Source organism: Rattus norvegicus, chromosome 2 (genome assembly GCF_036323735.1).
Source record: "Rattus norvegicus strain BN/NHsdMcwi chromosome 2, GRCr8, whole genome shotgun sequence".
Classification (NCBI taxonomy): Eukaryota; Metazoa; Chordata; class Mammalia; order Rodentia; family Muridae; genus Rattus; species Rattus norvegicus.
In genome coordinates, this window is record NC_086020.1 from 169,613,055 (window position 1) to 169,640,321 (window position 27,267).

Consider the following 27,267-nt stretch of genomic DNA (forward strand, 5'->3'; position numbering starts at 1 on the left):
GCATGTGTGTGCCTGTGTATGTTTATGTGTGCATGTATGTGCATGTGTGTGCATGTGTGTGCATGTGTGTGTGAATGTGCCTATGTGTGTGTTTATAAGTTCATGTGCATGTGTGTGTGCATGTGTGTGTGCAGGTGTGTGTGTGTGTGTGTGTGTGTGTGTGTGTGTGTGTGTGTGCAGACTTTGGAATTTTTGATGAATTGTGTTAAAAATTTTGTCAGTTAATGAAAGGACCAGTATGATGTTACAACCTGCTCAAAGGGGAATCCAAAACTTATTCTTTTCCAGATCTCTTTTCTTTAAAATTATCTGTAAAGTACCCAATTCTTGTTAATGGTTGCTTAGATACTTTGGCAGGACTCACCTAAGACTAAACCAGGCATCAATTCAGGAATCAATTGAAAATTGTTAATTTTGCTCATATGATTTTAGGAAGTGAGTTTAGAGCCACTAGTGTGTATAAGAATATATTTAGGAATTGCTTTCTGGGTATTAGTTAGTTTATTATTGTATTCTGTTGCATTTTACTATATATAATTCATATACTAGGCTCAATAGATACTATATATGTATGACTTTGCATGGGTATGTTTCATAAAATAATTAATACAAACATTGTGGAAACAAGAAGCAAGTTTTTTGTCCTGAAGTTTAATGTTCTGAGTGTAGTTCTGTGGATGGGAGACAAGAACTCTACCTTTCTCCTATACCCCTAGTCACTAACAACTTCTTTAAAGAATAATATTTTACAGTGTGTATTAAAGTTAAAAATAAACTTGGTTCATGACATTGCATCTTAGATGAACTTTATTTCTCTATTTCTAATACTACTAGGTTTTATTTACATAATTTAATATGGTAAAATACCAGTGTAATCTCAAACTTCATTAGTGTAACAAATATAGTTTAAGAGAATATTTTAAATGGAAGGCTTCCTTAATAATTTTATTCATTGCATTTATGAGACACACAGTAAGGCTAATTTCAAATTTTGGAGGACTAATTCATTTAATTTCAAAATGACTGTAGAAGTGAGTCCTCACAGTCTTTATAGGGCATCAAAGGCTGCACAGTGCCCATTGATTCAGGGTGAAAGTTGTGCTTCTCACAAAAATCACTTACAAACTCCTGAAAAAGAGTTTCAAGAAATTCTTTTGACCAAGATAAGGGAGGCTGTGAGGCGTCGTGTGATAATGAATGTCCAGAGTGTCTCAGAGTGAGAAGTCAGATGCTTGCAAAGTCAGGATGGAGCTGGCCACAAGAGGACCAGAGATGCTGGAGTAAGACATACGAGTCTACTAGATGTGGATCATGAAAACCACTGTACTTTTTGGCATGATTGGAATTGTCACATGATATTGGCTTAGGGGTTTCGCTTGTTTGTTTCACATCTGTTCCACACTCATTGGGGGAAAGATTGAATATGGCTTTTACTAGAACAATACATTTAAAACAAAAAAATAATGTATATAAAGAAAGCTGAGTGGATTTAGTAGGTTACACACACAAACACACACACAGCAGTAATAATTAAAGAATCAATTGTAAATTTGGGAGGTAGACACAGGAAGGGGAGAGGATAGAGAGGGAGTGATGCATGGAGATAGCAAATGCATGAACTTCTCAAAAGTTTACATTTAATAAATAAGTACATAAATGCAATGAAAATAGACTAAAACTTAAATGAGAATATAGCATAATTATTACGACCACCAGGATAATATCTATAGATATAAAAACTTGGAAAATATACAAAAAGTTTTAATCATGTTCAGTGGTACTTTGCGATAATCATTTCGTAAGTAACTCAACAGAAGCTACTAAGTAAATAAACAACTTCGCCTTTGAAAAGAAAAAATAAATGAAAATAAAATCTAGGTCAGGACCGCCATGAGCTATCAACTCCCTCCATGCAAAAGCCTATATGTAAAAATACAGCTCCTAACAATTACCTGTGAGACTGTGGGAGAAGGGTGAACTTTATACATTTATACATTGTTGGAAGTTAAATTCTTACAACTACGTGAAAGCAGGACTGCACTTGCTCAATAAACAAAATATAGAACTTCTCATTATCCAGAAAGCCAACTACTGGCTGCTTATTTAAATAACACGAAGTTAATGTTCACATGCAGGTATGTATATGCCAGCAATGACCACAGCACCATTTAGTGATCAACAGACAGGAATGACCCAAAAGGCCATCAGCTGATGAATGGGTGACGAAGCTGTAGTGCATGTGCACAATGTGTGTCCTTGTATATTAAACATTAAAGTTGAAAACCTTCTGTCTATACCAAGGATAGGTTTGGAGAGCATTATGCTAAACCATGCAACCCAGGTATGCTCACCTTGCATGAACACTATACACTACATTCATAACTTATTCTCCTAATGAATATCTAATTTCTGCATTTATAGATCAGTTAAAACAAATTTAATAGATTTATGAATAAATAATTGACAAAGTCTAGAATATTAGAAGATTCGAGAATGACATGCGAACTATGTACTGCATGGCATGGAACCCTACCAAGAATGGACCACTCATTCCACTCTGTGCTGCCAGTCAAAGAGAACAGAGGAAAGCTGCTCACGTTAGGGTTTATAAGATAAAAATATGAAATCATTACCGTCATTTTGGGGAATGCAACGAATAAGGCATGCAAATAAAAATCTAAAAACAATGCACAGTGGAAATTGCTTAACAAATATAACCCTTTATTGATGTAGTTTTGCCTTGTTTCTGTTTTCTAGAAAAATTACGTTTTATCAATGTAACCAATGCCTTCATCCCTACTACTAGATTTCAAACAGAAGCAGTATCCAGATTTGGCATCATTTTCTTCTTATGGGACATAGTCTCCAAAGTCCTCCGCCTTCAGGAAATCAGTGGCAACAACACTGGCTCTCCAGAGGCCTTAGATTTTGTTGCAAGTCACCGAAACTTCAGCATTACAGAGTTTGTTAAGAACAATGGTTTTTATCTCAATCATGACACTTTGGTGCACTGTGAGTTCTTTGGAAAAACATGTGATCCAAAGGTAACGGTTGAACATTTCCCCAAATATAGTCAAAACTGTAGACTATTCCTTTGTTTTGTTTTCTGCTCAAATGAAACTAATCCATTGAGAAATCAACCTAAGTTTATGTAAGTACATTTCATTAGCTCTGCGAACTCCTGCTTTGTAATATCAGAAAATGTGGCACCCATGTGAGATACATTTCTTCTTTCAATAAGTTATATACAAGGGGCTGGGGAGATGTCTGAGGGTTAAGAGCATTACTTTCTGCACAGGCCTGGTGATATGAATTCAGATCAAGCACCCTTACAAAAATATCTGGTGGTCTGTGTGCATGCCTATAACTTCATACTGTGGAGAGCAAAGACTAGAATCTTATCTAGGCTGGATTTTAACCAAGCTCCTGGGCATAAGGTAGAAAGTGACAAATCAGGGCACTAGAGTTCTTTGGCATCACATATATGTGTAAATTATACACAGTCTCACACACACACACACACACACACACACACACATACAGGGAGGAGGGGATGGGCAGGTTAGAAAAAAATGATAGATGACAAAGGTTTTGAAGCCTTTATTGAACCATAGTTTTTTCAAAAATAAAACAGCTTAACACTATAGCACAATAGAATACTTTGAATTTTTCCTTATCCTTCAACAGCATAACTGAGGAAAACATTTCTGTCCACCTTAAGCAGCCAGTGCACTGTATCTAAGTTAGTCCTCCTTATGAGAATGCACAGAAAATGAGCCTTCCAGCTTTCAACTAAGAATTACATGTCACATGCATGAGATGTTGAGTGAGCTTCATATGAACATGTAACATCTAAAATTCTGTTTCAATTACTGACACAACAGTCTAGGATAAAGTACAACATGCCTGAATTCTGGTTTCCTATTTCCTATATCTCCATGTCTCTGTGCTCTGAGATAGATTCAAAATTAATATCAACTTTATTCTTTAATGATATAATAACAAATATATAAAGGTAGTTCCCAAGAGAGACTTGGTAGGGATGAAAATAAGCAGCAGAAATGGCCTGGTTCCTTCTCAGTTTCTAGTCATTAATACAGGAACCCAATTCTAGTAATCTGCGAAGTAAAATATAGTAACTGGGTAATCTAAACTGGCTTTAGAAAATGTTCTACCCACGAGCCCACTTTTCATCTCCCAACTTTGCCTGTCTACTTTGGGTATGTTCTCTTCACACAGAAAGCCAAAACTTCAGCCACCAAAACTTTTCTCACAGGAACACATTAGCACTCCAGAATCCAGGTGATAATTCAGGGGAAGTCTCAGCACTGTTCTTAAGCCAGCTGCAGGGGTTGGCGGATGCAAATCATCCAAACTTACATAACAATCATATCTCTAAGAATGGAGCGGATTGTCAAAAGAGGTCAATTGGAAGCAAAATATGACTGCTCCCCAGGGAACATACAGAGGGAGCAGAGACTGCTCAAAAGGAGGGTGTGAAAGCCACTCGCCAAAGGACAACAACATGTTTCTGTGAATCATTCATAAAAATGTGAAACAAGTCATCTTATATTGGAAAAAAAAAGCTTATATTGGAAAAAAAAGCTTAATCATATGTAAAAGTGTATCACTTAAAATAACATGTAAGTTGACGTAAATGATCAGTATACAAGTGAAAACTGTTGATCAAATAAATACATGCACAAATTTCCAAACTATCAAATCTTGCTGGTATAGACACCCTCATGCAAATATTTGCAAGCATAAACAAATGATAGAGTAATTAGAATTTGGGGACATTGAAGAAGTCGCTACTGATTGTGCTCTATTTCGTTTGTTTTCATATTGGAGGATTTCAAACACGTCTTTACTGAATATGGGAATTGCTTCACTTTCAACTATGGCGAGAATGTCCAAAGCAAGAACAAAGTGAGTGTGTCTGGAAGAGGCTTGAAGCTGCTGCTTGATGTCCATCAGGTATCCACATTGCTTCGTCTTAGTCTGCGTGTAAAAGCAACAAGGCAGGGCACAGGTTTCCATTTTTAAAAAGAGTATTTTGCTCTGTCAAATAACTTCAACCAGTTAAGTTTATCTTGCCCCTTGACAATTGATTCGAACGCCCCATGGATTGTGAATTACTGTTGTCTTAGATTTTCAGAAAGGAGATCATACAGGCATAAGCTCGACATTTTCAGTCTCGCTTCTATCGTAATTCCACTGTTCATGCACCAGGATAAAGAAATGGCAAGTTCTATCATGCCATGTCCATAGCTAATGACACTTTAAAAACATAATCACAGTAGGATTTTCATCCAGACATTGAAACGTTGAAGTATATTTTGGGAACAACTCTGTGTATAGTTTATTAGTCATAGAATTCTCTTCTGAAAAGAAAAAAACATACCCAGAAAGAATAGTTCATGCGTGTATTTAAGTTAAGCCTCATTGTTCAATGGTTTGCTTTTGCTTGGTGATTGCTCTTTGTAACTGGCCTAGGAAGTTACTTTTGACTTGGAATTCAGGAATCCCCACATCTAAGAATTGTGTTGCATTATTACAAAGGTCCTAGATGACTAGCTCCCACCCCTGTCCTGTGCTACCAAGGCTTTATAGATCATGACTTCTGTTATGCTGATATACTAGGTATTCTAAGACAAACAATGAATGGCAGAGAGCAATGTTCACCTCATTTTGAATCATAGCAAATTACTGTATCCCCATAAACATTAATAAAGGTGTGGCTGCTTTTAAAGAACTTCTGTTAATATATTTACAACTTCCTCCTGTGTCCCACTCAAAATAATTATATTCATGCCCAAATACAACTCTGCACTCAGCAAATATTTGACCAATATTTAAAGTATTTAGATAATGGTCCTAGTGGTAGTTTATACATTAATGATAAAATTTTATTAGGAGATAATCCAAAATAATTGTATGATACAACTGAGACCTACAGATGTAATATAATGTTCCGTAAGCAAATGGCATCTAGCTGTATCTCTAAACCAACCTTGTCAATGCCTCTTAGAGGGTTTTAAAATGTCCAGTAGAAATGGGCCTCTGAATTACAGGAATCTAACGCATACTCCTCAGGGGCGATTGCACAACTGTGGACTGATTCACTGCAGATCCTTGTGTGTTCACACCACCTTCTCCTTATAGCCTGAAACTGCTGCATCACTAGCAATTTATCTTTACTTGATATAGATTTATACACTTAAAAACAAAAGGTGTTGTTGGGATGGAGAGATGGCTCAGTGGTTAAGAGCACCAACTGCTCTCTTCCAGAGGTCCTGAGTCAATTCCCAGCAACTACGTGGTGGCTCACAGTCATCTGAAATGGGATTTGATGCCCTCTTCTGGTGTGTCTGAAGAGAGCAATAGTGTACTCAATACATAAATAATTTTTTAGATATGTTGTTAAAAAATAGTGTTGATTTTAACAATCGTTGAAGAACACATTTGAATTTTAAATAAGGTCTGGACTTTAATCAGACAGAGTCCAGTGGTTCCCTAATACACTCATAGCAAAACAGAAAACAGGCAAGTAGGAATTTCTGAAAGGCATATGGGAGATGAGAAGGACAGAGGAAGGGAGGTCATCAGAGGAAAACAATGTGTATTCAGTCAGAAACAACTGACACAAGTCGTTTGTACGCTCAGTCAGAAACAGAAATCTGTGTGATCCAACCTGAAAGGGGGCCTTTTAGAAACCGAATTTCCACATCTTCCACACATAGTAGATTTGAAGCCTAATATGAAGGGACTAACTTTAGAAATCGGGTACAGTATGGATTGGTAAAACTAAATCTCTGTTCACTTCAGGAGGAATTCACGGACAACCCAGTCCCTGGTTTTGCTGATGCCGGGGTCATCTTTGTCATTCACTCACCGAAGAAGGAGCCCCAGTTCGATGGCTTGGGTTTGTCTTCTCCTGTGGGGATGCATGCACGGGTGACCATCCGCCAACTGAAGGTAAGAACTTGGGAGATGTAGAGGCAGAGGGAATTAGCTGATGAGGAAGTGCATTAAACACACAAATAACCTTTCTTAGGAGAGACACTTATCTCCTGTGCTTTTAACCGTGGCTGGACAGGCCAACATTCCATTTCAAATCCCTTTCCTATATTTGTAGGCTCCCAGGTAGTATAAGGCAGTATATTTCTATGTGCAACCTAAGTTAGCCTATTTAAAAAAAAAACCACAGAAGCCTATTAAATCCAAGGTGACTTCAGATTTTATTAAAGACAGAATGAAAAGTAAGCTTTAGAATTGAATGCTTCCTCTGGGAAGTCAGCTAAAGAACTAAATTGGAAGAGAAGCAGCCGTGGAGACTAGCCAACCCTTGTGGCAGGCGTCCACATGACAGCCTTTTACTCAGGAAATTCACTAATTACCTTTCTGAATTTGTGTCCACTCCATATTCTCTTGGCGTGCGGACTGCCTTTCTTTTCCAGAGTTAGAAAGTTTAAGTGAAGTAATGGAGAGAAGGACCTGGCTGGCTGCACGTTAAATAGGAGTTACGCAGTGAAGAACCAACTTCTGTCATATTGGTGGATGATTCATGAGTAACCTGAGTACTACATGGCATGATATTTGCATAAATGGTTGTTGTTCTTAAGTGAATTAAGTTTTCGAATGGTTGGCCTATCTGATGTTTTCATTAACATTTAACTTAAATGTTTAAAAGCTGCTGTCGATAGTGGCCTTTGGGGACTTTCAAGATAGAAAGGTGGACAAATGGGTAAATTTAGTGTATTAGAACACTAAAGGAAGAACTGTGAAGTAAGTAAAGGTGTACAGTGTATGTGGATGAACAGAGGTCAGACCCCTAACCAGAGAGCACCTGCTCTGCCTTCAGACCATCCACCAGGAGTACCCATGGGGAGAATGCAATCCTGACATCAAGTTGAGGAACTTTACCACCTACAGCACGTATGGTTGTCTGAAGGAGTGCAAAGCCAAGCACATCCAAAGGCTGTGTGGATGTTTGCCCTTTCTGCTTCCAGGTAGGCAGACACTGACATGTTCTCTCCATGCTGCTTAATTTGAAGACTGGGAAGTTAGTGTGCCCTTGTATTGTTTTCCATTCCCATATTACCTCAGTTGGCACATTTGAACAGAGCTATCCTTTTTCTTTTTTTGTAAGTTTTAGATCTATCATTGCCAAGTCTTTATTTTTTTTCCATCTTTATTAACTTAAGTATTTCTTATTTACATTTCTATTGTTATTCCCCTTCCCGGTTTCTGAGCCAACATCCCCCTAACCCCTACCCCTCCCCTTCTGTATGGGTGTTCCCCTACCCATCCTCCCCCCATTACCACCCTCCCCCCAACAATCACGTCCACTGGGGATTCAGTCTTGGCAAGGGCTTCCCCTTCCACTGGTGCTCTTACTAGGCTATTCATTGCTACCTATGAGGTCAGAGTCCAGGGTCAGTCCATGTATAGTCTTTAGGTAGTGGCTTAGTCCCTGGAAGCTCTGGTTGCTTGGCATTGTTGTTCATATGGGGTCTCAAGCCCCTTCAAGCTCTTCCAGTCCTTTCTAAGATTCCTTCAACGGGGGTCCCGTTCTCAGTTCAGTGGTTTGCTGCTGGCATTCGCCTCTGTATTTGCTGTATTCTGGCTGTGTCTCTCAGGAGAGATCTACATCCAGTTCCTGTCAGCCTGCACTTCTTTGCTTCATCCATCTTGTCTACTTGGGTGGCTGTATATGTATGGGCCACATGTGGGGCAAGCTCTGAATGGGTGTTCCTTCTGACTCTGTTCTAAACTTTGCTTCCCTATTCCCTCCCAAGGGTATTCTTGTTCCCCTTTTAAAGAAGAAGTGAAGCATTTGCATTTTGGTCATCCTTCTTGAGTTTCATGTGTTCTGTGCATTTAGGTAATTCAAGCATTTGGGATAATAGCCACTTATCAATGAATGCATACCATGTGTGTTTTTCTGTGATTGGGTTACCTCACTCAAGATGATATTTTCCAGTTCCATCCATTTGCCTATGAATTTCATAAAGTCATTGTTTTTGATAGCTGAGTAATATTCCATTGTGTAGATGTACTACATTTTCTGTATCCATTCCTCTGTTGAAGGGCATCAGGGTTCTTTCCAGCTTCTGGCTATTATAAATAAGGCTGCTATGAACATAGCGGAACATGTGTCTTTGTTATATGTTGGAGCATCTTTTGGGTATATGCTCAAGAGAGGTATAGCTGGGTCCTCAGGTAGTTCAATGTCCAATTTTCTGAGGAAGCTCCAGACTGATTTCCAGAATGGTTGTACCAGTCTGCAATCCCACCAACAATGGAGGAATGTTCCTCTTTCTCCACATCCTCACCAGCATTTGCTATCACCTGAGTTTTTGATCTTAGCCATTCTCACTAGTGTGAGGTGAAATCCCGGGGTTGTTTTGATTTGCATTTCTCTTATGACTAAAGATGTTCAACATTTCTTTAAGTGTTTCTCAGCTATTCGGCATTCCTCAGCTGTGAATTCTTTGTTTAGCTGTGAACCCCATCTTTTAATAGGGTTATTTGTCTCCCTGTGGCCTAACTTCTTGAGTTCTTTATATATTTTAGATATAAGTCCTCTGTCAGTTATAGGATTGGTAAAGATCTTTTCCCAATCTGTTGGTCGTTGTTTTGTCCTAACAACAGTGTCCTTTGCCTTGCTTTGCAGTTTTATGAGATCCCATTTGTCAATTCTTGATGTTAGAGCATAAGCCATTGGTGTTTTGTTCAGGAAATTTTTTCCAGTGTCCATGTGTTCGAGATGCTTCCCCACATTTTCTTCCTTTAGTTTGAGTGTGTCTGGTTTGATGTGGAGGTCCTTGATCCCCTTGGACTTAAGCTTTGTACAGGGTGATAAGAATGGATCGATCTGCATTCTTCTACATGCTGACCTCCAGTTGAACCAGCACCATTTGCTGAAAATGCTATCTTTTTTCCATTGGATGGTTTTGGCTCCTTTGTCAAAAATCAAGTAACCATAGGTGTGGGTTCATTTCTGGGTCTTCAATTCTATTCCACTGGTCTATCTGTCTGTCTCTGTAACAATACCATGCAGTTTTTATCACTATTGTTCGTTACAGAGCTATCCTATAAAGAAAACAATGCTTCAGTCTAGGTCCTCAATTTTTACTTCGAAGGTTAAAATCTTAAATCTTAAGTGTTAAGGGTTCTGTAATTTGAAATTAAAATTAGATCCTATATACATATGTCACTATAGACTCTAAAGATCTTGCCGTTTGGAAAATTATTTGCCCTGTGCCTGTGAGAGAAACTTCTAGACATTTTATACTCTATCGCAGGTATTTCCAAGACCAGGAATCTCTCAGGAAGTCACTGAACAAGGCAGCAGAGCAGAGGGCTAAAACTTGGGTGTGATTTCACACTTTTCATCTATCTGATCTCGCATCTTTTCTGTTTTCTATAAAATGGGAGAACTGTGTCTTCAGGGGCAGGGGCCTTGTAAAAAAGAAACAGGAAGTGATGACCAATTTAATTTATATTTATTCTGTTGCCTTTCCATAAGGTATTCATAAACAGTTGTGGGCTATTACACAATTGAAAATGGAGACCAAAAACAGTTTGATTGTTTCCCTTGCCCTTATGGCCTCTTTAAATCATCCATATTTTCTTTCATTTTGTCTGTTGATCTATCTGTCTGTCTATCTATCTATCTATCTATCTATCTATCTATCTATCTATCTGTTTCTATTTCTATATGTCTCTCAATAAGGTTCACAGAAATATTATTTCACTAAACAGTAAGAAAAAATGAAAATGTACACTAGCACATTATTCCTCTTACCTCCTCTCCTCTTTCTATCCTTCCTCCTTTTCCTCCTCCCCTCCTCCTCCTCTTACTCCTCCCCTCCTCTTCTCTTTCCTCCTTCTCTTCCTTTTCCTCTTCCTCTCCTCTTTCTCCTCCTACTATTTTAAACTTCTTCTACTTGAGACACAAATAACTCTCCCTTCATTAGCATTCTTAGAACTGTCCACAATTCTTAGAACACAGTCTCCTTTAGAGTTTGAGGATTATTGAGTGACCATTGTGGCTAACCGCAGAAACCACATACATGTGTTATAATAATAAACAAATAGTCTGTTGTATTCGAAGGCCATGTTTTTTTTTTCTTAATCTACCCAGGGAGTAAACGTAGGTATACCGTAAATTGCTTTTTCTTCTTTGTCTCAAGGTCTATGTGAGGTGCATGGTAAATATTGGCATTTATACAACCTTGACATTGTGTGTATCATTGTGTGTAAAGAACATTTTGTATATATATTTATACATCAGTATTTATAGCAAAAATAAATGTTAATATAGGGACAGCAGGATACAAGATAGAATACTTCAAGGCCTCTCGAACTATGTAGTCTAGGAGAAACCACTTTGAGATTTAGTTCTTCATCTGGAAAATGATAATTCCTAAATCATAAAATTATGGACAGGATAAAATAAGACAAAAATAAGTGGTTGTAAATTTGAAATCTAGAAGCATTTAAAAACACAAAGACTTCATTTGAGGACAGAAGCAAAAAGAGTCAAAACATTGATCAAAATTTTCTCAACAAACCATTTCCTTGGATTCTGATATGTGTGTGTGTTTATATTCCAAGGAATAAATAAACATCCATATGAATGATAAATAGGAAGATATAGAAAAGAAATGTTCTTTTGATTTAGGTTGCTAATTTAATCTGAAGTCTTGGGCCCATATGTATCTCAATGGTGGGGGTGATAGTGTCAGTGCGTGTGGGGGGGGGAAATGACAGTGTTATTGGTGGGGTAACTGTGCCAGTGCTAGGGGTGACTGTGTCAGTGGTGGGGGTGACTGTGTCAGTGGTGGGGTGACTATGTCAGTGCTAGGAGTGACTGTGTCAGTGGTGGGGTGACTGTGTCAGTGGTGGGGGTGACTGTGTCAGTGGTGGGGTGACTGTGTCACTGGTCGGGTGACTGTGTCAGTGGTGGGTGACTATGTCAGTGCTAGGAGTGACTGTGTCAGTGGTGGGGTGACTGTGTCAGTGGTGGGGGTGACTGTGTCACTGGTCGGGTGACTGTGTCAGTGGTGGGGTGACTGTGTCAGTGGTGGGGTGACTATGTCAGTGCTAGGAGTGACTGTGTCAGTGGTGGGGTGACTGTGTCAGTGGTGGGGTGACTGTGTCATGGTGGGGTTCTCAGTGTTGGAGATGTGCTTAGCATACCCTCAAAAATAAAAACTCCAATGAAATCAAGTAACCATGTCCAGAATCAATCCCCAAATTACCTCTCCAGATAGGTGCACATTCCAAAGCTTCATTGTCTTTAGTGGGAGAAAATTCCTCCAAGAAAATTCTTTACATGTTACACTTGCTGTTTTTAAGGAAATGGTGTAGAGTGTGACCTACTAAAATACTACAACTGTGTGTCTCCCATCCTTGGTAAGTGGCTTGAATCTTTTACTTTGAAAGCTTATTTTAAAACTATTTAGTTATAAGGCATGAAATAACATTGTACATATACAAGAATTGAAAAATAAAGCTACATAAAGAACTTGTAGAAGTCCCTTAACATTTGCTTCATAAGCATAAATAGTAAAAGAAAATCCCCTCTGACTACTGGTCCTCTCTAGGTTAGAGGCCATGATAACAGAGGACCAGCCAGAGCTCACAGGTTCATTTCCAGATCTTTACGGTGCTTTTAAACTCCGCTCTCTATACTATCAAACTGCATCACTAAAATGTTTTCACCATTAGATCAAATATTCCAAATTAGAAAAAGAATTACATAATATTCAGTAAAAGCATGTTTGAAAATCATTTATATTTTCTAAGAACCCTTCTTTTATTTAATTAAACACGCATGTCACATATACCATTTTTGAGTAAATGAACTCATAAGCACACGTGTCTTCATCATTGACAACAACTTAAGTGGATTTATTTTGCCTACATACTTTCATAGACCCCAATATTATATTCTATGCTCGACTAATTGGATCCATACACATAACTTTATATTTATGTTTTGAAGTCACTGGTTGCCCTCTTAAAATGTAATATAATACATTTTATAATATATTGTATATCTTTGTCTTACATTTGTATCTGTTGTTGGGACATAAGAACTTACCAAAACAACTCAGGGAAGAAAGGATTCACTTTAATTCCCAATCGCAGTCTACATACAGTTGATCACTGTAGGAGATCAAGATGGGGAAAGCCGATCAAGACCGCTCATCACATCGCATGTTACAGCCACAGTAGAGCAGGGAGGAGTGACCTGAAGAACACACACGTGTTCTCACTTCCTCCACTCGTGCCTTTCAAGATCTTTTAAATCAGTGGCTGTCTACCTTTCTAATGCCATGACCATTAATACAGCTCTTTCTTCATGTTCTGGTGGCCCCAAAAGTATTTATGTTGCTACTTCATAACCGTAATTTTTCTCCTGCTATGAAATGTAATGTAAGTATCTATGTTTTCTGATGGTCTTAGGTGACCCCTGTGAAAGACTCATTTAACTTTCAGAGTGGGTCGTGACTCACAGGGGATGAGAAACTATGTCTTAGATGTTTCCACCCACAGTTAGGAGCTGTTCCCACTTCAGTTAATATGAAAATAAATAATGTGCCACAGACATGGCCTCAGCTGACCTGATCTAGATAATCTCTAATTGAAACTCCCTTCCCAGATGTTTCTAGATTTTTGTTGACAAAAGTAACCCTTACACTCTTCTATGAAAGCCTTCTTTTCCAACCCATTCTAGAAGTATCTTTAAGATAGCAGCAATAGAATTAACATTTTCTTTTAAATTGCTATAAACTATTCCAAGGTCTAGCAATAAAACAGAATTTATAATGTCTTCAGTTTCCAAACCAAATGTGCAAATGTAACATTGAAAAACCAAAAGAGTCAGATTTACATCGACAAACCGATGATTTCCTACTGCTGGTGAAAGTTGCAGGGGGACAAGCCAGGAAAAAATAAGTCACAGATGACGCAATTTTAGAAACTGCTGTGGGAAAAAAGGATCACAAAGCTGTGTGTGAGTGTTGTGAGCCTATGAGTCTGTCTCACTGTGTGGATGTAAGTGTAGGGATGAGTGCATTTGTAGGGGATTAGTGGATCTGAGTGTGGGAGTGTGTCGGAGTGCATGCATTCAAGTGTCGTATGAAAATAGCGCCTGAGGTTAACACGAGTGTATCGGATCATGTGTATGTAGGTAGAGGAATGTATAGTATGAAGGTTGAAAAGTAACAGCCTGGCAGACAGAGAATTTTGGGGCCACCTGGAAAGCTAAGAGACCATAGAAACAGGGAGCCTTAAGCCAACAGAGTACATCACACCAATTCAAGATAAGTCTAAAGATAAGTATAGTTTAGAATTATATCTGTGAGGTCCTCTCAAAATGGACACTCTACTCTCCATTCTGTTCTGTCTAAATGGTTGATCTGATATGGAAATAGTTCAGGAGCTTCCTAGACCTTTTCATTCCTAATGAAGATGTGGCCCCAGTGACTCGGGGATCAAGGTTATAACTTTGATATTCTGTCTTGTTGGTTTTATCAACAGTAAAATATAACCATAGTTTGCTAAGATATTAAGCATATGTAACTACATTTTAAATACAGAGGGAGAGATCATGAATTTTATCCTCCCATTGTGGAGTCTTCTATGAGTCCACTGTTCTGGCTTCCATTTCAGACCACATCGAGCGTAAAGGGCTGTGCACAATGGGAACACACAACTCCAGCTGCCCCGTGCCATGCGAAGAAACAGAATACCCTGCTACAATTGCTTATTCGACTTTCCCAAGTCAAAGAGCAACAAAATTTCTTGCCAAGAAATTGAATCAAAGCCAAGAATATATCCGGTAATCAAGTTAGTCTTACAAATTATTCATGGTTAACATGAAGTTTTCTTTCCTGAACACTTGAGGTCTCAGGAAATGATGTGGTGGTCAATTGCAGAAGACAGTGCGGATGTCACTGAGCTAACAAATAGGAATTTAAAACCAGGTAGGATCACATCTTTCCGCCCCTTATTCTCACTTTTAAATGGAATCATATGATGCTGACTGAAGACATTTATTCTTGGTTTTTCCTTCTCCAACCTGACTGGAGAAAATATGAATGCTAGCTAATATTAGCTAATGCTTAAAGTACAACAAGCCTTTACCTGTATGCTCTATTCTTTGAGTCTCCTAATAATTATATAATATAGGTGTAGAAGAAATTATTTTTATTTTAGCACAGTGAGTTGACGTTCACTGAGTTTTAAATAACTGCCTACCAAGGCAGTCAGTGATGTGGAAGGAACTTGGCCTCTGAGCGCCAAGTCTCAATGACGTGGGATTGTAACTCCAAAACTAAGTGCAAAGTTTTCTCTTTTCCACACCATGTTGCTCCTGGCAAATTATAAAGGCAAAATTGTAATGAAATTTAAGTGTCTTTTAGAGGAAGGAAGCCAAACATATCTCCTTTTAAAAGTCTATTTTGCCATATTTTATTAGCAAACTTATAAGATTGGCACAGACAGAGACCATGAAAAGCCCGAAATACTACTCAACTAGAAATGAATAGTGAAAAGAAGGGACCTGGAACAAAGAAGTCAAATGGTGTGTTCTCCAAAAGAATCTGTGGTAGTTTCACTTCTCATTGTTATAAAGAGAAACTGCTGAGACTTGTCCAACCCACAAATGCTGACTGGCTTTCTTCCCATGCCTTCTTCAGTTTATATTAATAACACACACACAAAGCAAAACAGACAAGTGCCAGTATCTAATTCTTGCCCAATTTTTCTTTTTGGAATAGTATACTTTGGAGTCCATGGGGTGATATCAAGCCTTCAGGATTATTGATAACAAGAAAAGAAGCCCTTTGTTTGGTTGACCATTTCCCAGCATAGTGTATTGTTAAGCAAGCTCTTTTCCCATGCATGCAGGAAGCTCAAGGGTATCTTTGAATATAACTGTTAAATTGTAGTACACAGGTTGCTATCCTTAGAAAGCCCAAGCAGGTAGGATTTTTGTCCCTCCAGGAAACAGCAGAAAAAAAAACCCAAAAAAACAAGGACAGTGCTCCACAGGTGCTGGGCTGTTCTGAGGTACTGAGCAGTATTTTAAAGAGTTTGGAAAGAGAGTTTGCAAACCATAGGTGTGATATATCTATTTTACAAATGGTCAGGCTACGAAGCCTGTAATAAGCTTTGGTCTCCATCCCAGGGAACTCCCATGACAGACTTTAGAGACAGTTATCCTGGTGTTTTACCAACAGGCACTTTGGAACCATAGCTCAGAGAGCTAAAGTGTGTGTGTGTGTGTGTGTGTGTGTGTGTGTGTGTGTGTGTGTGTGTGTGTGTGTATGTTTCAATTATGTTTATAGACTTAGGGCCTGAACCAGCAGTTCTAGTATGTTGGTATGTGTTCTTACAACTATTAAGATAAAAATACATTAACTGATTTAAAGTTCAGTGATACTTGCATGGCCACATACCTAACTGAAAGCATGTTTTGATTCACTTTACCTTAAGGTTTGTTTTAATAAAGTTTATAAATCCTTACGTAAAATCATAGACAACATCTCTACTAATCAGAAATTTTAATGAAGCACTTCAAAATGACAGGCCTTTTGAGTTATAAATCACAACACATACTAGATTAAAAATAACAGACAAAAAAAAATCACAGTTATATATTTTTTAAATACAGACATCTGTGTTCGTTTTAAATATGGAAAACTGTTCTGAGTGTAGACCATTTTGAAATGCCTCCTGAGTTCAGAATTATTTTATTTGTAAGATATATAGGTATGGTGCAGGAGATACACTGGTGAAGTAGAATACAATCTACATAAATACACACCATTGTCTATTTCCTTTCCTAGTCCATTATTATTACTAATAATGTTCTCTTAATTAACATGGTAATGACCTTGTGTGGTTGGGATTAGTGGAAGCTATGACCAGGATGGAAAAGCAAGTAGCAGAGCAAATGTGTCTAGACACAGGGCTTGCCAGACACAGCCAGCTAGGTGTTAGAAGGATTCTACCATAGTGTCAGGAAACACATGCCAGATAGCATCTGTGGAATTAGAATAAGATTTAAATAGAAGCAACCTCTCAACTAATCATGAATCACACTATACATCTTTCTTCCTGGAGCAGAAATGAACTGTAGGCCATGGCTATCCCAGAGCTCCGTGCAGCTATTGTTCAGCAAGGTTGTGTAGATGAAGGCAAATTTAACTGAAGAAGGCCACAGTGTAGCAGGGAGTCCATGTTCATTTGTGACAGAGTCCCATCAAATCACATTGGTTGTGAAAGCTACTGTTTTCAATTGTCCTATTAGAGAATTTTTGAAATAAAAGTTATGCAAAATGGTTTGTTTTGTGCACACCTAGGCTATTCCCTCTAATGCTGTGCTTAATGTTCAAGCCCCTAGAGGTTAGCAATATCGACAGATAATCAGCTTTCTTTCATCTCCTTGCTGTTATTAAAACTGATTTTATTTTATAGCAATGTTATTTCCCAAGAGAAGCAAGTATTCTTATACTTGATAAAATGATTTATTACTACCCTCGGTCTCGGTTGCGGAAGCCCACAAAGGTGGATGAGTCAACTAACAGCGAAAAGCTGTATAAATATCACAATATTTGTGTAGAAGTGGGATTTATTGTCTCCAGAAAACACAGACGGATAGTCTCTGTAAATAATCATTAGCATTTAGCTTGGAAAGTCAAACAATATTATCAGCCTGCATGCAAATTAAGAACCCAGTAGAGAACACACAGATGAGAATGTTACTGCAGTCTCTGAATCCCCATGACAACATTGTTACTTCTCTCCCTGTGGTAACTATTTCATCACTTGTAACTATTACAACCTCCGATGAGGATCTGTATAACTATTGTACATTTTTCTGTTACTGAGCATTAGGATTAATGGAAATTAGGTACACATATTAATGGAGCATTTTTAATTAAGTACATTAGAGTATCGATTCCCCCAGACTGCAAACAATAAGAAAAGTGGTTTATATCCATGTTTCTTAGCTATGTTAGAGAATGCTATGCTGTTTCAGGAAACATTGTTAATAGGGTTCATTCTCCATTAAAATTCTTGTTGCCATCTGAAGATCATGTAGTAATTGGTTTCAACTTCAGTTTATAGCATGGACAGGATAATATTTAGCCACAAGTTTGTTGGTTTCATCTTTAAGTTGTTGCAATTTTAACAAATATGCAATGAGCATGTTTTGTATGTTCATAATCAATGGCTCTGATAGGCGTGGGAATGCCTTGATAGATAAACAGAAAAACCATGCTTTTTGCACATATTTCTACTCTGGAGGACATGGATGACAAGTACTCGTATTAAATGGTGTCATATGCTGTAACAGAAAAGATAGATAAAAAATCATCTACAGAAGCCAGAGTGAAAAAGACTTGCCTTCAGCTGTGTAGACTGTGAGTGGAAATGACCTTGAGCAGAAGTGAGCAGAGCTCTACAAAAGAACATACAGATATTTCACTAACAGTGCCAAGGGTGTGTCATGGGAATAAGCCAGATTGTCCTGATTTAGCAGGTTGAAGAATTATTGGGGTTTTTTGGGGGCGGGGGGAGAACAGAAGGTTTTTTGCTGAGGTGAAGCATCTCAAATTGAAGCATGATCTCCAGTCAGACAACTACTACATAACTCCTAGTGGGATTATAATGTGTTAGGTAACAGTAAGAAAAGTAGGGTATAAAAGCAGTGGGTATGTGTGAGTTGGTGGTGTGAGGCAATGGGTGTGAGGCAATGAGTGTGATGTAATGAGTGTAAGGCAAGGTGTGAGGCAATGAGTGTGATGTAATGAGTGTAAGGCAAGGTGTGAGGCAATGAGTGTGAGGTAATGAGTGTGAGGTAATGAGTGTAAGGCAAGGTGTGAGGTAATGAGTGTGAGGTAATGAGTGTGAGGCAATGAGTGTGAGGTAATGAGTGTGAGGTAATGAGTGTGAAGTAATGAGTGTGAGGCAATGAGTGTGAGGTAATGAGTGTGAAGTAATGAGTGTGAGGCAATGGGTGTGAGGCAATGAGTGTGAAGTAATGAGCGTGAGGTAATGAGTGTGAGGTAATGAGTGTGAGGTAATGAGTGTGAAGTAATGAGTGTGAGGCAATGAGTGTGAGGTAATGAGTGTGAAGTAATGAGTGTGAGGCAATGAGTGTGGGGTAATGAGTGTGAGACAATGAGTGTGGGGTAATGAGTGTGAAGTAATGAGTGTGAGGCAATGGGTGTGAGGCAATGGGTGTGAAGTAATGAGTGTGAGGCAATGGGTGTGAGGCAATGTCATGAGGCAATTAGTGTGAGGTAATGAGTGTGAAGCAATGGGTGGGAAACAATGGGACTCTATGTAGATGTTGATGGGTCCACAAATAGCATTACCTGTTAGACTGGTTAGCAGTGACAAATAGAAATAGCAACAGTCTGACTTGGGATGTGTTGGGATGTATTAAGTTATTAGCAAGTGGAATCATCAAAAATCAATCAAATACATGATTGGAATTCAAGGTAGAAGTCTAGATAGAGAGAAGAGAGAGTTGTGGCCTCCTACTATACAAAGAGCCATGGTTTTAAGATGGTATTGAGCCACTCTGAACACATGTGAAGATCTATAGAGGACATTAAGAAGATAAAGTCTTTGCTCAAGCGTATCAGCAATAAACAAGAAATAGAGTTTATCAGTAGGACAGCTGGTTCAGATTTAATTTCTCACTAAAACCTACAAGCTCAGCTCTATTATACTAACCGTGGACAAGGAAACAACAGTACTTCCTCAGGATCATCTAAGTAACTTGGAAAAGCCAAGGCTAGAATTAAAATTATAATCCAAAAGTTTGTAAACGTATTGGGCCACAGTTAGATAAGCACATTTTCTGTCTTTCTCCAGTTCTCAAAAAAGAGACATAGACACCTTATAAGGTATAGTTTTGTTTTTGTTTTTTGCTTTGTTTTTGTTGTTGTTGTGTTGATGTGTGTGTGTGTGTGTGTGTGTGTGTGTGTGTGTGTGTGTGTGTGTTTTCCAAGTATCACCATGACAAGATAATGCTAATGGAATTAATACTGAACTAGAAGAGGCTGGATTTAACGTAACGTTAAATGGTTCCTGAATCTAAAACGGGGATGAGAAGCAGTAGTGACACTTGTAGGCCTTGTTCATTCTGTTTTTATCCCCAGGGAGAATCTTGTGAACATTGAAATAAACTATAGCGACTTAAACTATAAGATAACACAGCAACAAAAGGCAGTGAGTGTGCCTGAGTTACTTGGTAAGTGTGTTAACTCCTTCCTCAACTCTCATTGTCTGTCAGACTACTTTTCTGTATAAGTGACAGGTTGTCAGTGGAGGAAGAAGAGTAAATTGTCCCTGTCTCCTACCAGTGTTTATCCTTCCTAGGAAACACAGGTCACTGTGACTTAGCTTTTGTTATTGCAACATGAAGTCTTTACCAAGCAATGGATTTCCTAGATGCTGTTATATGCTTGAGGAAGGCACACAGGAATCGGAGAACATTAGATCCAGTCATAAGCCTGGTCAGATCAAGCTTCTGAGAGTGGGGTAGCAAGGCAGTACCCAAATTCTTCAATGCTCCCACAGAAAACACACGTCCACAGCACATTTAACAAGCACCAGTTTCCTGAAGATAAGTCCAGGCAGACTACTAATAAAGTAATCTTTAGCAGACAGTACTTAGAACAGGGGCAGCAAAAGGGAGATGAAGGATGGAGGGGATTGGGAGGTGATTTTTTTCAATGTAGTTTTTTGGGAGAACATGGAAAGGTTTTGACGGAAAGGTCATGATGAAGACAAAAAACTGTGAGTGCCCTTAGTGCCTTCGAAGCACATACAAATGGTTCAGATGTAGATGTTGTGAGTATGGATGTAGGTTAAAAACGTGTTTTAAAATGCAGTTTTTTAAGTAGATATCAGTTTAATGAAACATTAAAATGCCTAATATAAAATACAGTGAGGAGACTAGCAGGGCCATACAGATGACGACTCTCTTCTTGAAAAACAGCAACTTCCAGCTCTGCTCACCTCGTGAGTACAAACTACACCATAGCAAAGTGGCCACCTAGAATTCTACTCTCCAAAGGTTACATCACTCATTGGAAACAGTTTTATACTATCTCCTTCTGGGGATGATTTTTGTGAATATTATTGGCAGGTACTACTAGTGCATATTATTTTATTTATACTAAATTTTAAAATAATATAATTTATGTATCTTCACATATCAGTTGTAATCAAATTATTGCATTCAAATATTATATGTGATAATATTTACTTTTTCTTGTATAGAACGTAATTTCCTCATGAATTTTTATTACAGCAGATGTTGGAGGTCAGCTGGGACTATTTTGCGGAGCTAGTTTGATTACAATTATAGAGATTATTGAATATCTATTCACCAGTTTCTACTGGGTATTCATTTTCTTTTTGCTGAAAATACTTGAAATGATCCAGCGGACTTCTCCACCTCAGACAGTTTAGAAGAATGTGAATATTCTATTAGAATAAAAGTGTTGGTTTTCTTTTCATACTACATATAATTATAATGGCTTATTCATTGTTATGAGACTTTATGTCCTAGTTTGGAAAGTCTAATAAAAACCATTGAAGATTCCCATTTCTGTACACACACTTCTCTCTGTATTGTTTCATATATTCTGTATTGTCTTTTTTCTATTGTAGCCTCAGCACTTAAAGTAGTACCAATTGCATGGTATGCATATTTTAATCTTCTTATAATAAGTAATGGAAAATCTTTGTGTCTAAGTATGTTAATTACACTTAATGAGCTGTATATGAGTGTGATTTTTTTTTAATGTCTACACAATACAACCTAGGATCACCTGAAAATAGGAGCAGCCATTCTTTTTTTTTGATGTTTTTTCCCTTTATTAGATATTTTTTATTTATATTTCAAATGTCATTCTCTTTTCCAGCTAATATAAGCCCCCATCCCATCCACCCTTCTTCTATAAGGGTGTTCCCCTACCCATTCACCCCCACTTCCTATCCCCCAAGATTCCCCAACACTGGGAGTTCCAGCCTTGGCAGGACCAAGGTCTTTTCCTTCCATTGGTGCCCAACAAGACCATCCTCTGCTACATATGCTCCTGGAGCCAGAGGTCAGTCCATGTACAGCCTTTGGTAGTGGTTTGGCTCCTAGAAGCTCTGGTTGGTTGGCATTGTTGTTCTTTTTCTTTTCTTTTTTCTTCATCTTTATTAAATTGGGTATTTTATATTTACATTTCAATTATTATTACCTTTCCTGGTTTCCAGGCCAACATCCCCCTAACCCTTTCCTCTCCCCTTCTATATGGGTGTTCCCCTCTCCATCCTCCCCCCATTACCGTCCTCCCCCCAACAATCATGATCACTGGGTGTCCAGTCTTGGCAGGACCAAGGGCTTCCCCTTCCACTGGTGCTCTTACTAGGCTATTCATTGCTCCCCATGAGGTTGGAGCCCAGCGTCAGTCCATGTGTAGTCTTTGGGTAGTGGCTTAGTCCCTGGAAGCTCTGGTTGGTTGGCATTGTTGTTCATATGGGGTCTCAAGCCCCTTGAGTAGAACAGCCATTCTTAACCTGTGGGTCACAGGCCCTTTCGTTGGGTCAAATGAGCTTTTCACAGGTGTCACCTAAGATCACTGGACAGCACAAATATTTACATTATGATCATAACAGAAGCAAAACTACAGTTATGAAGTAGCAGTGTGAATAATTTTATGGTTAGGGGTCACCACAACATGAAGAAGTGTATTAAAGAGCTATAGCATTAGAAAGGTTGAGAACCACTGGAATAGAGCCTCAGCTGAGAGTTATATCGTTAAGGTTGCCTCGTGGGTATATCTGGGTGCATTGTCTTGTTTTTCCACTGAGGTAACTCAGTGTAGACAGCACCATTTCATAGGGAGAACCCTGGACTGCATAGCAGTGAAGAAAGCTGCCTAAGTCAGCAAGTAAGCAAGCCGGGACCCAGATGCCTGCCCATCCTCTGACTGTTCCTAACTATGCAGGCAATTCCTCAAGTTCCTGCCTTGACTTCCACTTAGAAGTGGACTGTGATCTGGAATTTTAAGTCAAACAAGCCTTTCTTCAGTTGCTTTTCATGGCGGCATTTTTACCATAGCAACAAAACCGAGCTAGCACAACAGATAATCAAGACAACATAATGCATGATTTTATGAACTTTCTCAGAATCTTTATTTTCATTAAGCTAGAGTATTTTTCCTCTTTCCTCTGGATGGTTTCATTGTAACTGACTTGAGAGGGCATGAGTCAGGTAGGTTCATAAAATCACTGTAATTGAAAAATGGACTGGACCTGTGGTATAGAGGGACTGCACAGCACCTCGCCATTCCCCTCCAACTACTTCTACGCACTTATTAAATCTAGACATAAATTCAACCATTCCACTGATTATGCTTTAGCCAATCAACTACCTTCAACCTCTCACATTCTTCACTTGATGCTGAGTTGCTACAAAGCCTTCTTTAATACACTGAACAATACTCAAGACAAAGAACTGGAACCCCAGTGTTGTTGGTACAGTTAGTCTGTGCTTACAGTGTCTCAGGAACTGAGTTCAGTCTCCAGCAGTCATGAAATGCATCTAACTCCCAGTTCTTTCTGTATTTTTTTTTTGGTTACATTTCCTTCCTGACCACGTGGCGCCTTCACCGTTTCTCGCTAAGGTAATGAGACATGGTCTGATAATTAACACATCTTGACATGCAAAACATTGCTTGGAATAAACACTCATTACCTACTGTTTACACTGGCGCCCTACATCCCAACAGTTCCATTGCATTTCAATGGAGGAGTGATACCTATTTGGAATTGGTGGTCAAAGAATAAAATATTTGCCCTTGAAATGAAAGTTCTAAATGTTACCTAGAGAAAAGTTGAATAACCTCCTAGAGCATTGTGAAATCTGTGGTGTGAGCAACCCTAGTGAATGATTACTGTGATGTACCACCCCCAAATGATGTTGTTGTGACCCAGACAGAAGTGGATGTAATAACAAAATCAAGCACCAAGAACCTTACGGAATCTCTTAAGAAGGAATAGACCACGTAGTATCCTCAATCTGTAGGTTTCCTTTTTAGCAGAAGTCATGTGTGCATATAGGAAATGGGCAAAATATCTTAGTTAACCCAAGGAAGGACTTGCGTAACAGGAAAACAAGGTGAATAATAAGGACCACTGGAGGAAAAAATACTAAAACTGATGAAACTTATGAGACGGTTGGAAAAGCCTGGGAGAGTAAAAGCTGAGGAGATCACTGTGACAGATACAGTGACTTTGCAAAGGGACTCCCTTTTTAGATCCTGAGTAATCACAGCTAGAGTCCAGAACATTCCCTACCTCTCCACCCCCTGATGAGTTTTGCAACAGTGACACAAAGCAAAGTTGGGGAGGAAGGAATTAGATACAAATGCTGACTATTCTCTGCTCAGAAGTTGGTAAGGGCAAAAAAAGAAAAAAAAAAGATTGGTTTGCTGATGAAAATCTCCATAGGAAAACCTGCCATGGCTATTGCTCAAGTTCAATGGGCTAGTATATAAATAAACCAGTGAGCTCATCCCTACGGGAGCAAAGGCTACTTCCGAAAATCCAAACAGAAGGTGCAAGGTTCAGAGCTGGTATGGTTGGTTATCAGAGCTAATAACTAAGGGAACTAAGAAGCCTGAGGACAAGGATGGCAGTTATAACCAAGCCTTGTGGGACACACTAGCTGGGACACAGGACTTTACTGTCGCTGTCAAAGAAGCGCCATCATTTCTCTTTCTTCTCTTCCACCATCTTCCCAACCCATGACTTCATCCCTGGAATGATAACAATTTCTAAGGACTCTGCCCTGCTCCTTACCCAATTATATCGTGGGGAACAGTGCTGAAAAGCAATTTTAAAATTAACTCTACTTTTGTGTTATTTTTCTACTTTTAATTCAATACACTTCAGTCTTTTGATCTCTTATAAGCTAACCACATCATATCTTAAGCACTATTTTTAGCTATTTCTTAGACATAATTAAGCAGACTAGTTTGTCAGGGCAGAATACACTTCAGTGTTTCATTCATTTCTCCTATTTTTAGAGTAATTTCCTTCTTATGCTTCAATTTCCCTGACTTTTGAAGGTGTACATTCTCTGATAAATGTCCCCCATTTTATTCAGCCACAATGTAAATAGTTTGTATCTAAGTGTAAAGCAGTTGAGCAATAGGAAACATTTACTCACACAAAACAATGGATCTGCAAATGCAGCTAGACACTTGGATATATTTTATGTAAGTATGAACATAGAAAACTATATGCATGTAATCTCTGCTTTCTCTTTTGAATATTAAATGTTTCTTAAAAACAGCATCTTCAAATTAAGAATGAAATGAAATGGGGTGAGAAAATGGCTCAGAGTTTAAGAACACCAGCTGCTCTTTTCAGAAGTCCTGAGTTCAATTCCCAGCAATCACGTGATAGCCCACAAGCCTCGCTAAGGAGATCTGATGCCCTCTTCTGGCTTGCAGGCATGCCTGCAGGCAGAACACTTTATACACAACAAATAAATAAATAACTTAAAAACAGGAATGAAATCAAGTGAACAGCCAAATATTCACTATTCAGTTTCAATTTAACTAGCATCATTTGGAGTATTTCCTTTATATCTGCATTCACTGAATCGTGCATTCTTATTGTTTTTAATTCAGTGTTTATACCCAGAGATTAGCGGTACTTCCAGTCTTGACCAGATGAGTCTCTTTTGCTATGGGGAACAGCTCAGAGACGCAGAGCTCTTATCAAAGTGCTATGATAACTGACAGCACAGCACTAAATGTGACATCCTTTTCAACTCCATCACTCTCTAAGGCTTAGAGGAGGTTGTAAGAAAGGACGAGACGGTGGGAGCTGGGGGATAGGAAGGAATTGAGGGAGATGCTGGTTTTAGCACATGACACGGTCATTGCTCTCATGAGCTCATCATCACTATGATGACTTGCACAACACCTACACAAGGCCAAGTCAATAAGATCAGTCAACATCGCAGCAGGCCGCACTCACCAGACTCAGTGGGTAGCTTACAACAAAATAGATTTAAAAGAGAACATGAAAGTTGGAGGGGACATGTTTGAGGGATATGGGAAGGGAGGGTGAAATAGAGGCAGATATGATTAAGAAACACTGCACGCATGTATGAGAGTGTGGATGGATAAATGAAAGATACTTAAAAGAATAAAAGCAGAAAGCTGAACAGCAACATGCTCATCTTTCTGCTTCCTGACTGTCGGTGCAATTAAAGCCAGGGTTTTAAATTCCTGCTGCCATGATTTCATCACCATGGTGGACTATATCTCAATATGTGAGCTAAAATAAAAACCTTAACCAAAATGGAAGGAAGCAAAAGAAAGGAGGAGAAGAGGAGGAGAGGGGGTGAAGGAGGAGAGGAAGAGGTGCTAAAGAGGAGGAGAGGAAGAGGTGCTAAAGAGGAGGAGAGAAAGAGGTGCTAAAGAGGAGAGGAAGAGGTGCTAAAGAGGAGGAGAGGAAGAGGTGCTAAAGAGGAGGAGAGGAAGAGGTGCTAAAGAGGAGGAGAGGAAGAGGTGCTAAAGAGGAGGAGAGGAAGAGGTGCTAAAGAGGAGGAGAGGAAGAGGTGCTAAAGAGGAGGAGAAGGTAGCAGAAGAGAAAGGAATAGAAGGAAGGAAGGAAGGTATAAAGGGAAAGAGGGAAAGAGGGAGGGAAAAGGAAGGGAGGGAGGAATAGAAGGAAGGGATGGAGGGAAGGAGGGAGGAAGAAGTTGGTAAAGGCAGGGGGAGCAGCAATGGCAACTTAGTGAAAACCCACCTGCCACATTTGTTAATAAACCTCCACTTGCCAGAGTAGAGATGCACAACCTTTATAATCATCTGATGTGGCCACATCTAGAAGGTAACTGTTGACTTCTATTCTGCTTAGTGGGGTTTTAGCACAGCAAATGGGAGCCTGAATGGGAGCCTGGGTTCCAGGTACAGACACTGGTCTTACCACTCACTTTTGTTTAGAACTTAAGTACTAACGTTCATGCACTCCAGTTCCCTCATGAATAAAATAAGGAGGTGTATAAGTGAACAGTTAAACAGACTATTACTCTGAAGTGTAAAATAACTCAAAGTCTGATGATCTGAGATTCACGCATGATCTTCATGGCTCTTCTTAAGAGTTTGGATCACTTCCCCAGCTCTGTCCTCTGTCACACACACACAC

General features: G+C 38.9%; 1 protein-coding gene across 1 annotated transcript in view; it reads left to right on the forward strand.

Annotated features, from left to right (window-relative positions):
- Asic5 (acid sensing ion channel subunit family member 5) overlaps window positions 1–21,831 on the forward strand; it is a 28,827-nt gene extending 6,996 nt beyond the window's left edge. The window contains exons 4-11 of the mRNA NM_022227.2: window positions 2,807–3,044; window positions 4,852–4,977; window positions 6,829–6,978; window positions 7,865–8,012; window positions 12,370–12,426; window positions 14,692–14,860; window positions 20,202–20,293; window positions 21,359–21,831. Coding sequence (NP_071563.1) covers window positions 2,807–3,044; window positions 4,852–4,977; window positions 6,829–6,978; window positions 7,865–8,012; window positions 12,370–12,426; window positions 14,692–14,860; window positions 20,202–20,293; window positions 21,359–21,519 — 1,141 coding nt within the window. The 3' untranslated portion in view covers window positions 21,520–21,831. The remainder of the gene's footprint in view (window positions 1–2,806; window positions 3,045–4,851; window positions 4,978–6,828; window positions 6,979–7,864; window positions 8,013–12,369; window positions 12,427–14,691; window positions 14,861–20,201; window positions 20,294–21,358) is intronic.
- The last annotated feature ends 5,436 nt before the right edge of the window (window positions 21,832–27,267 follow it).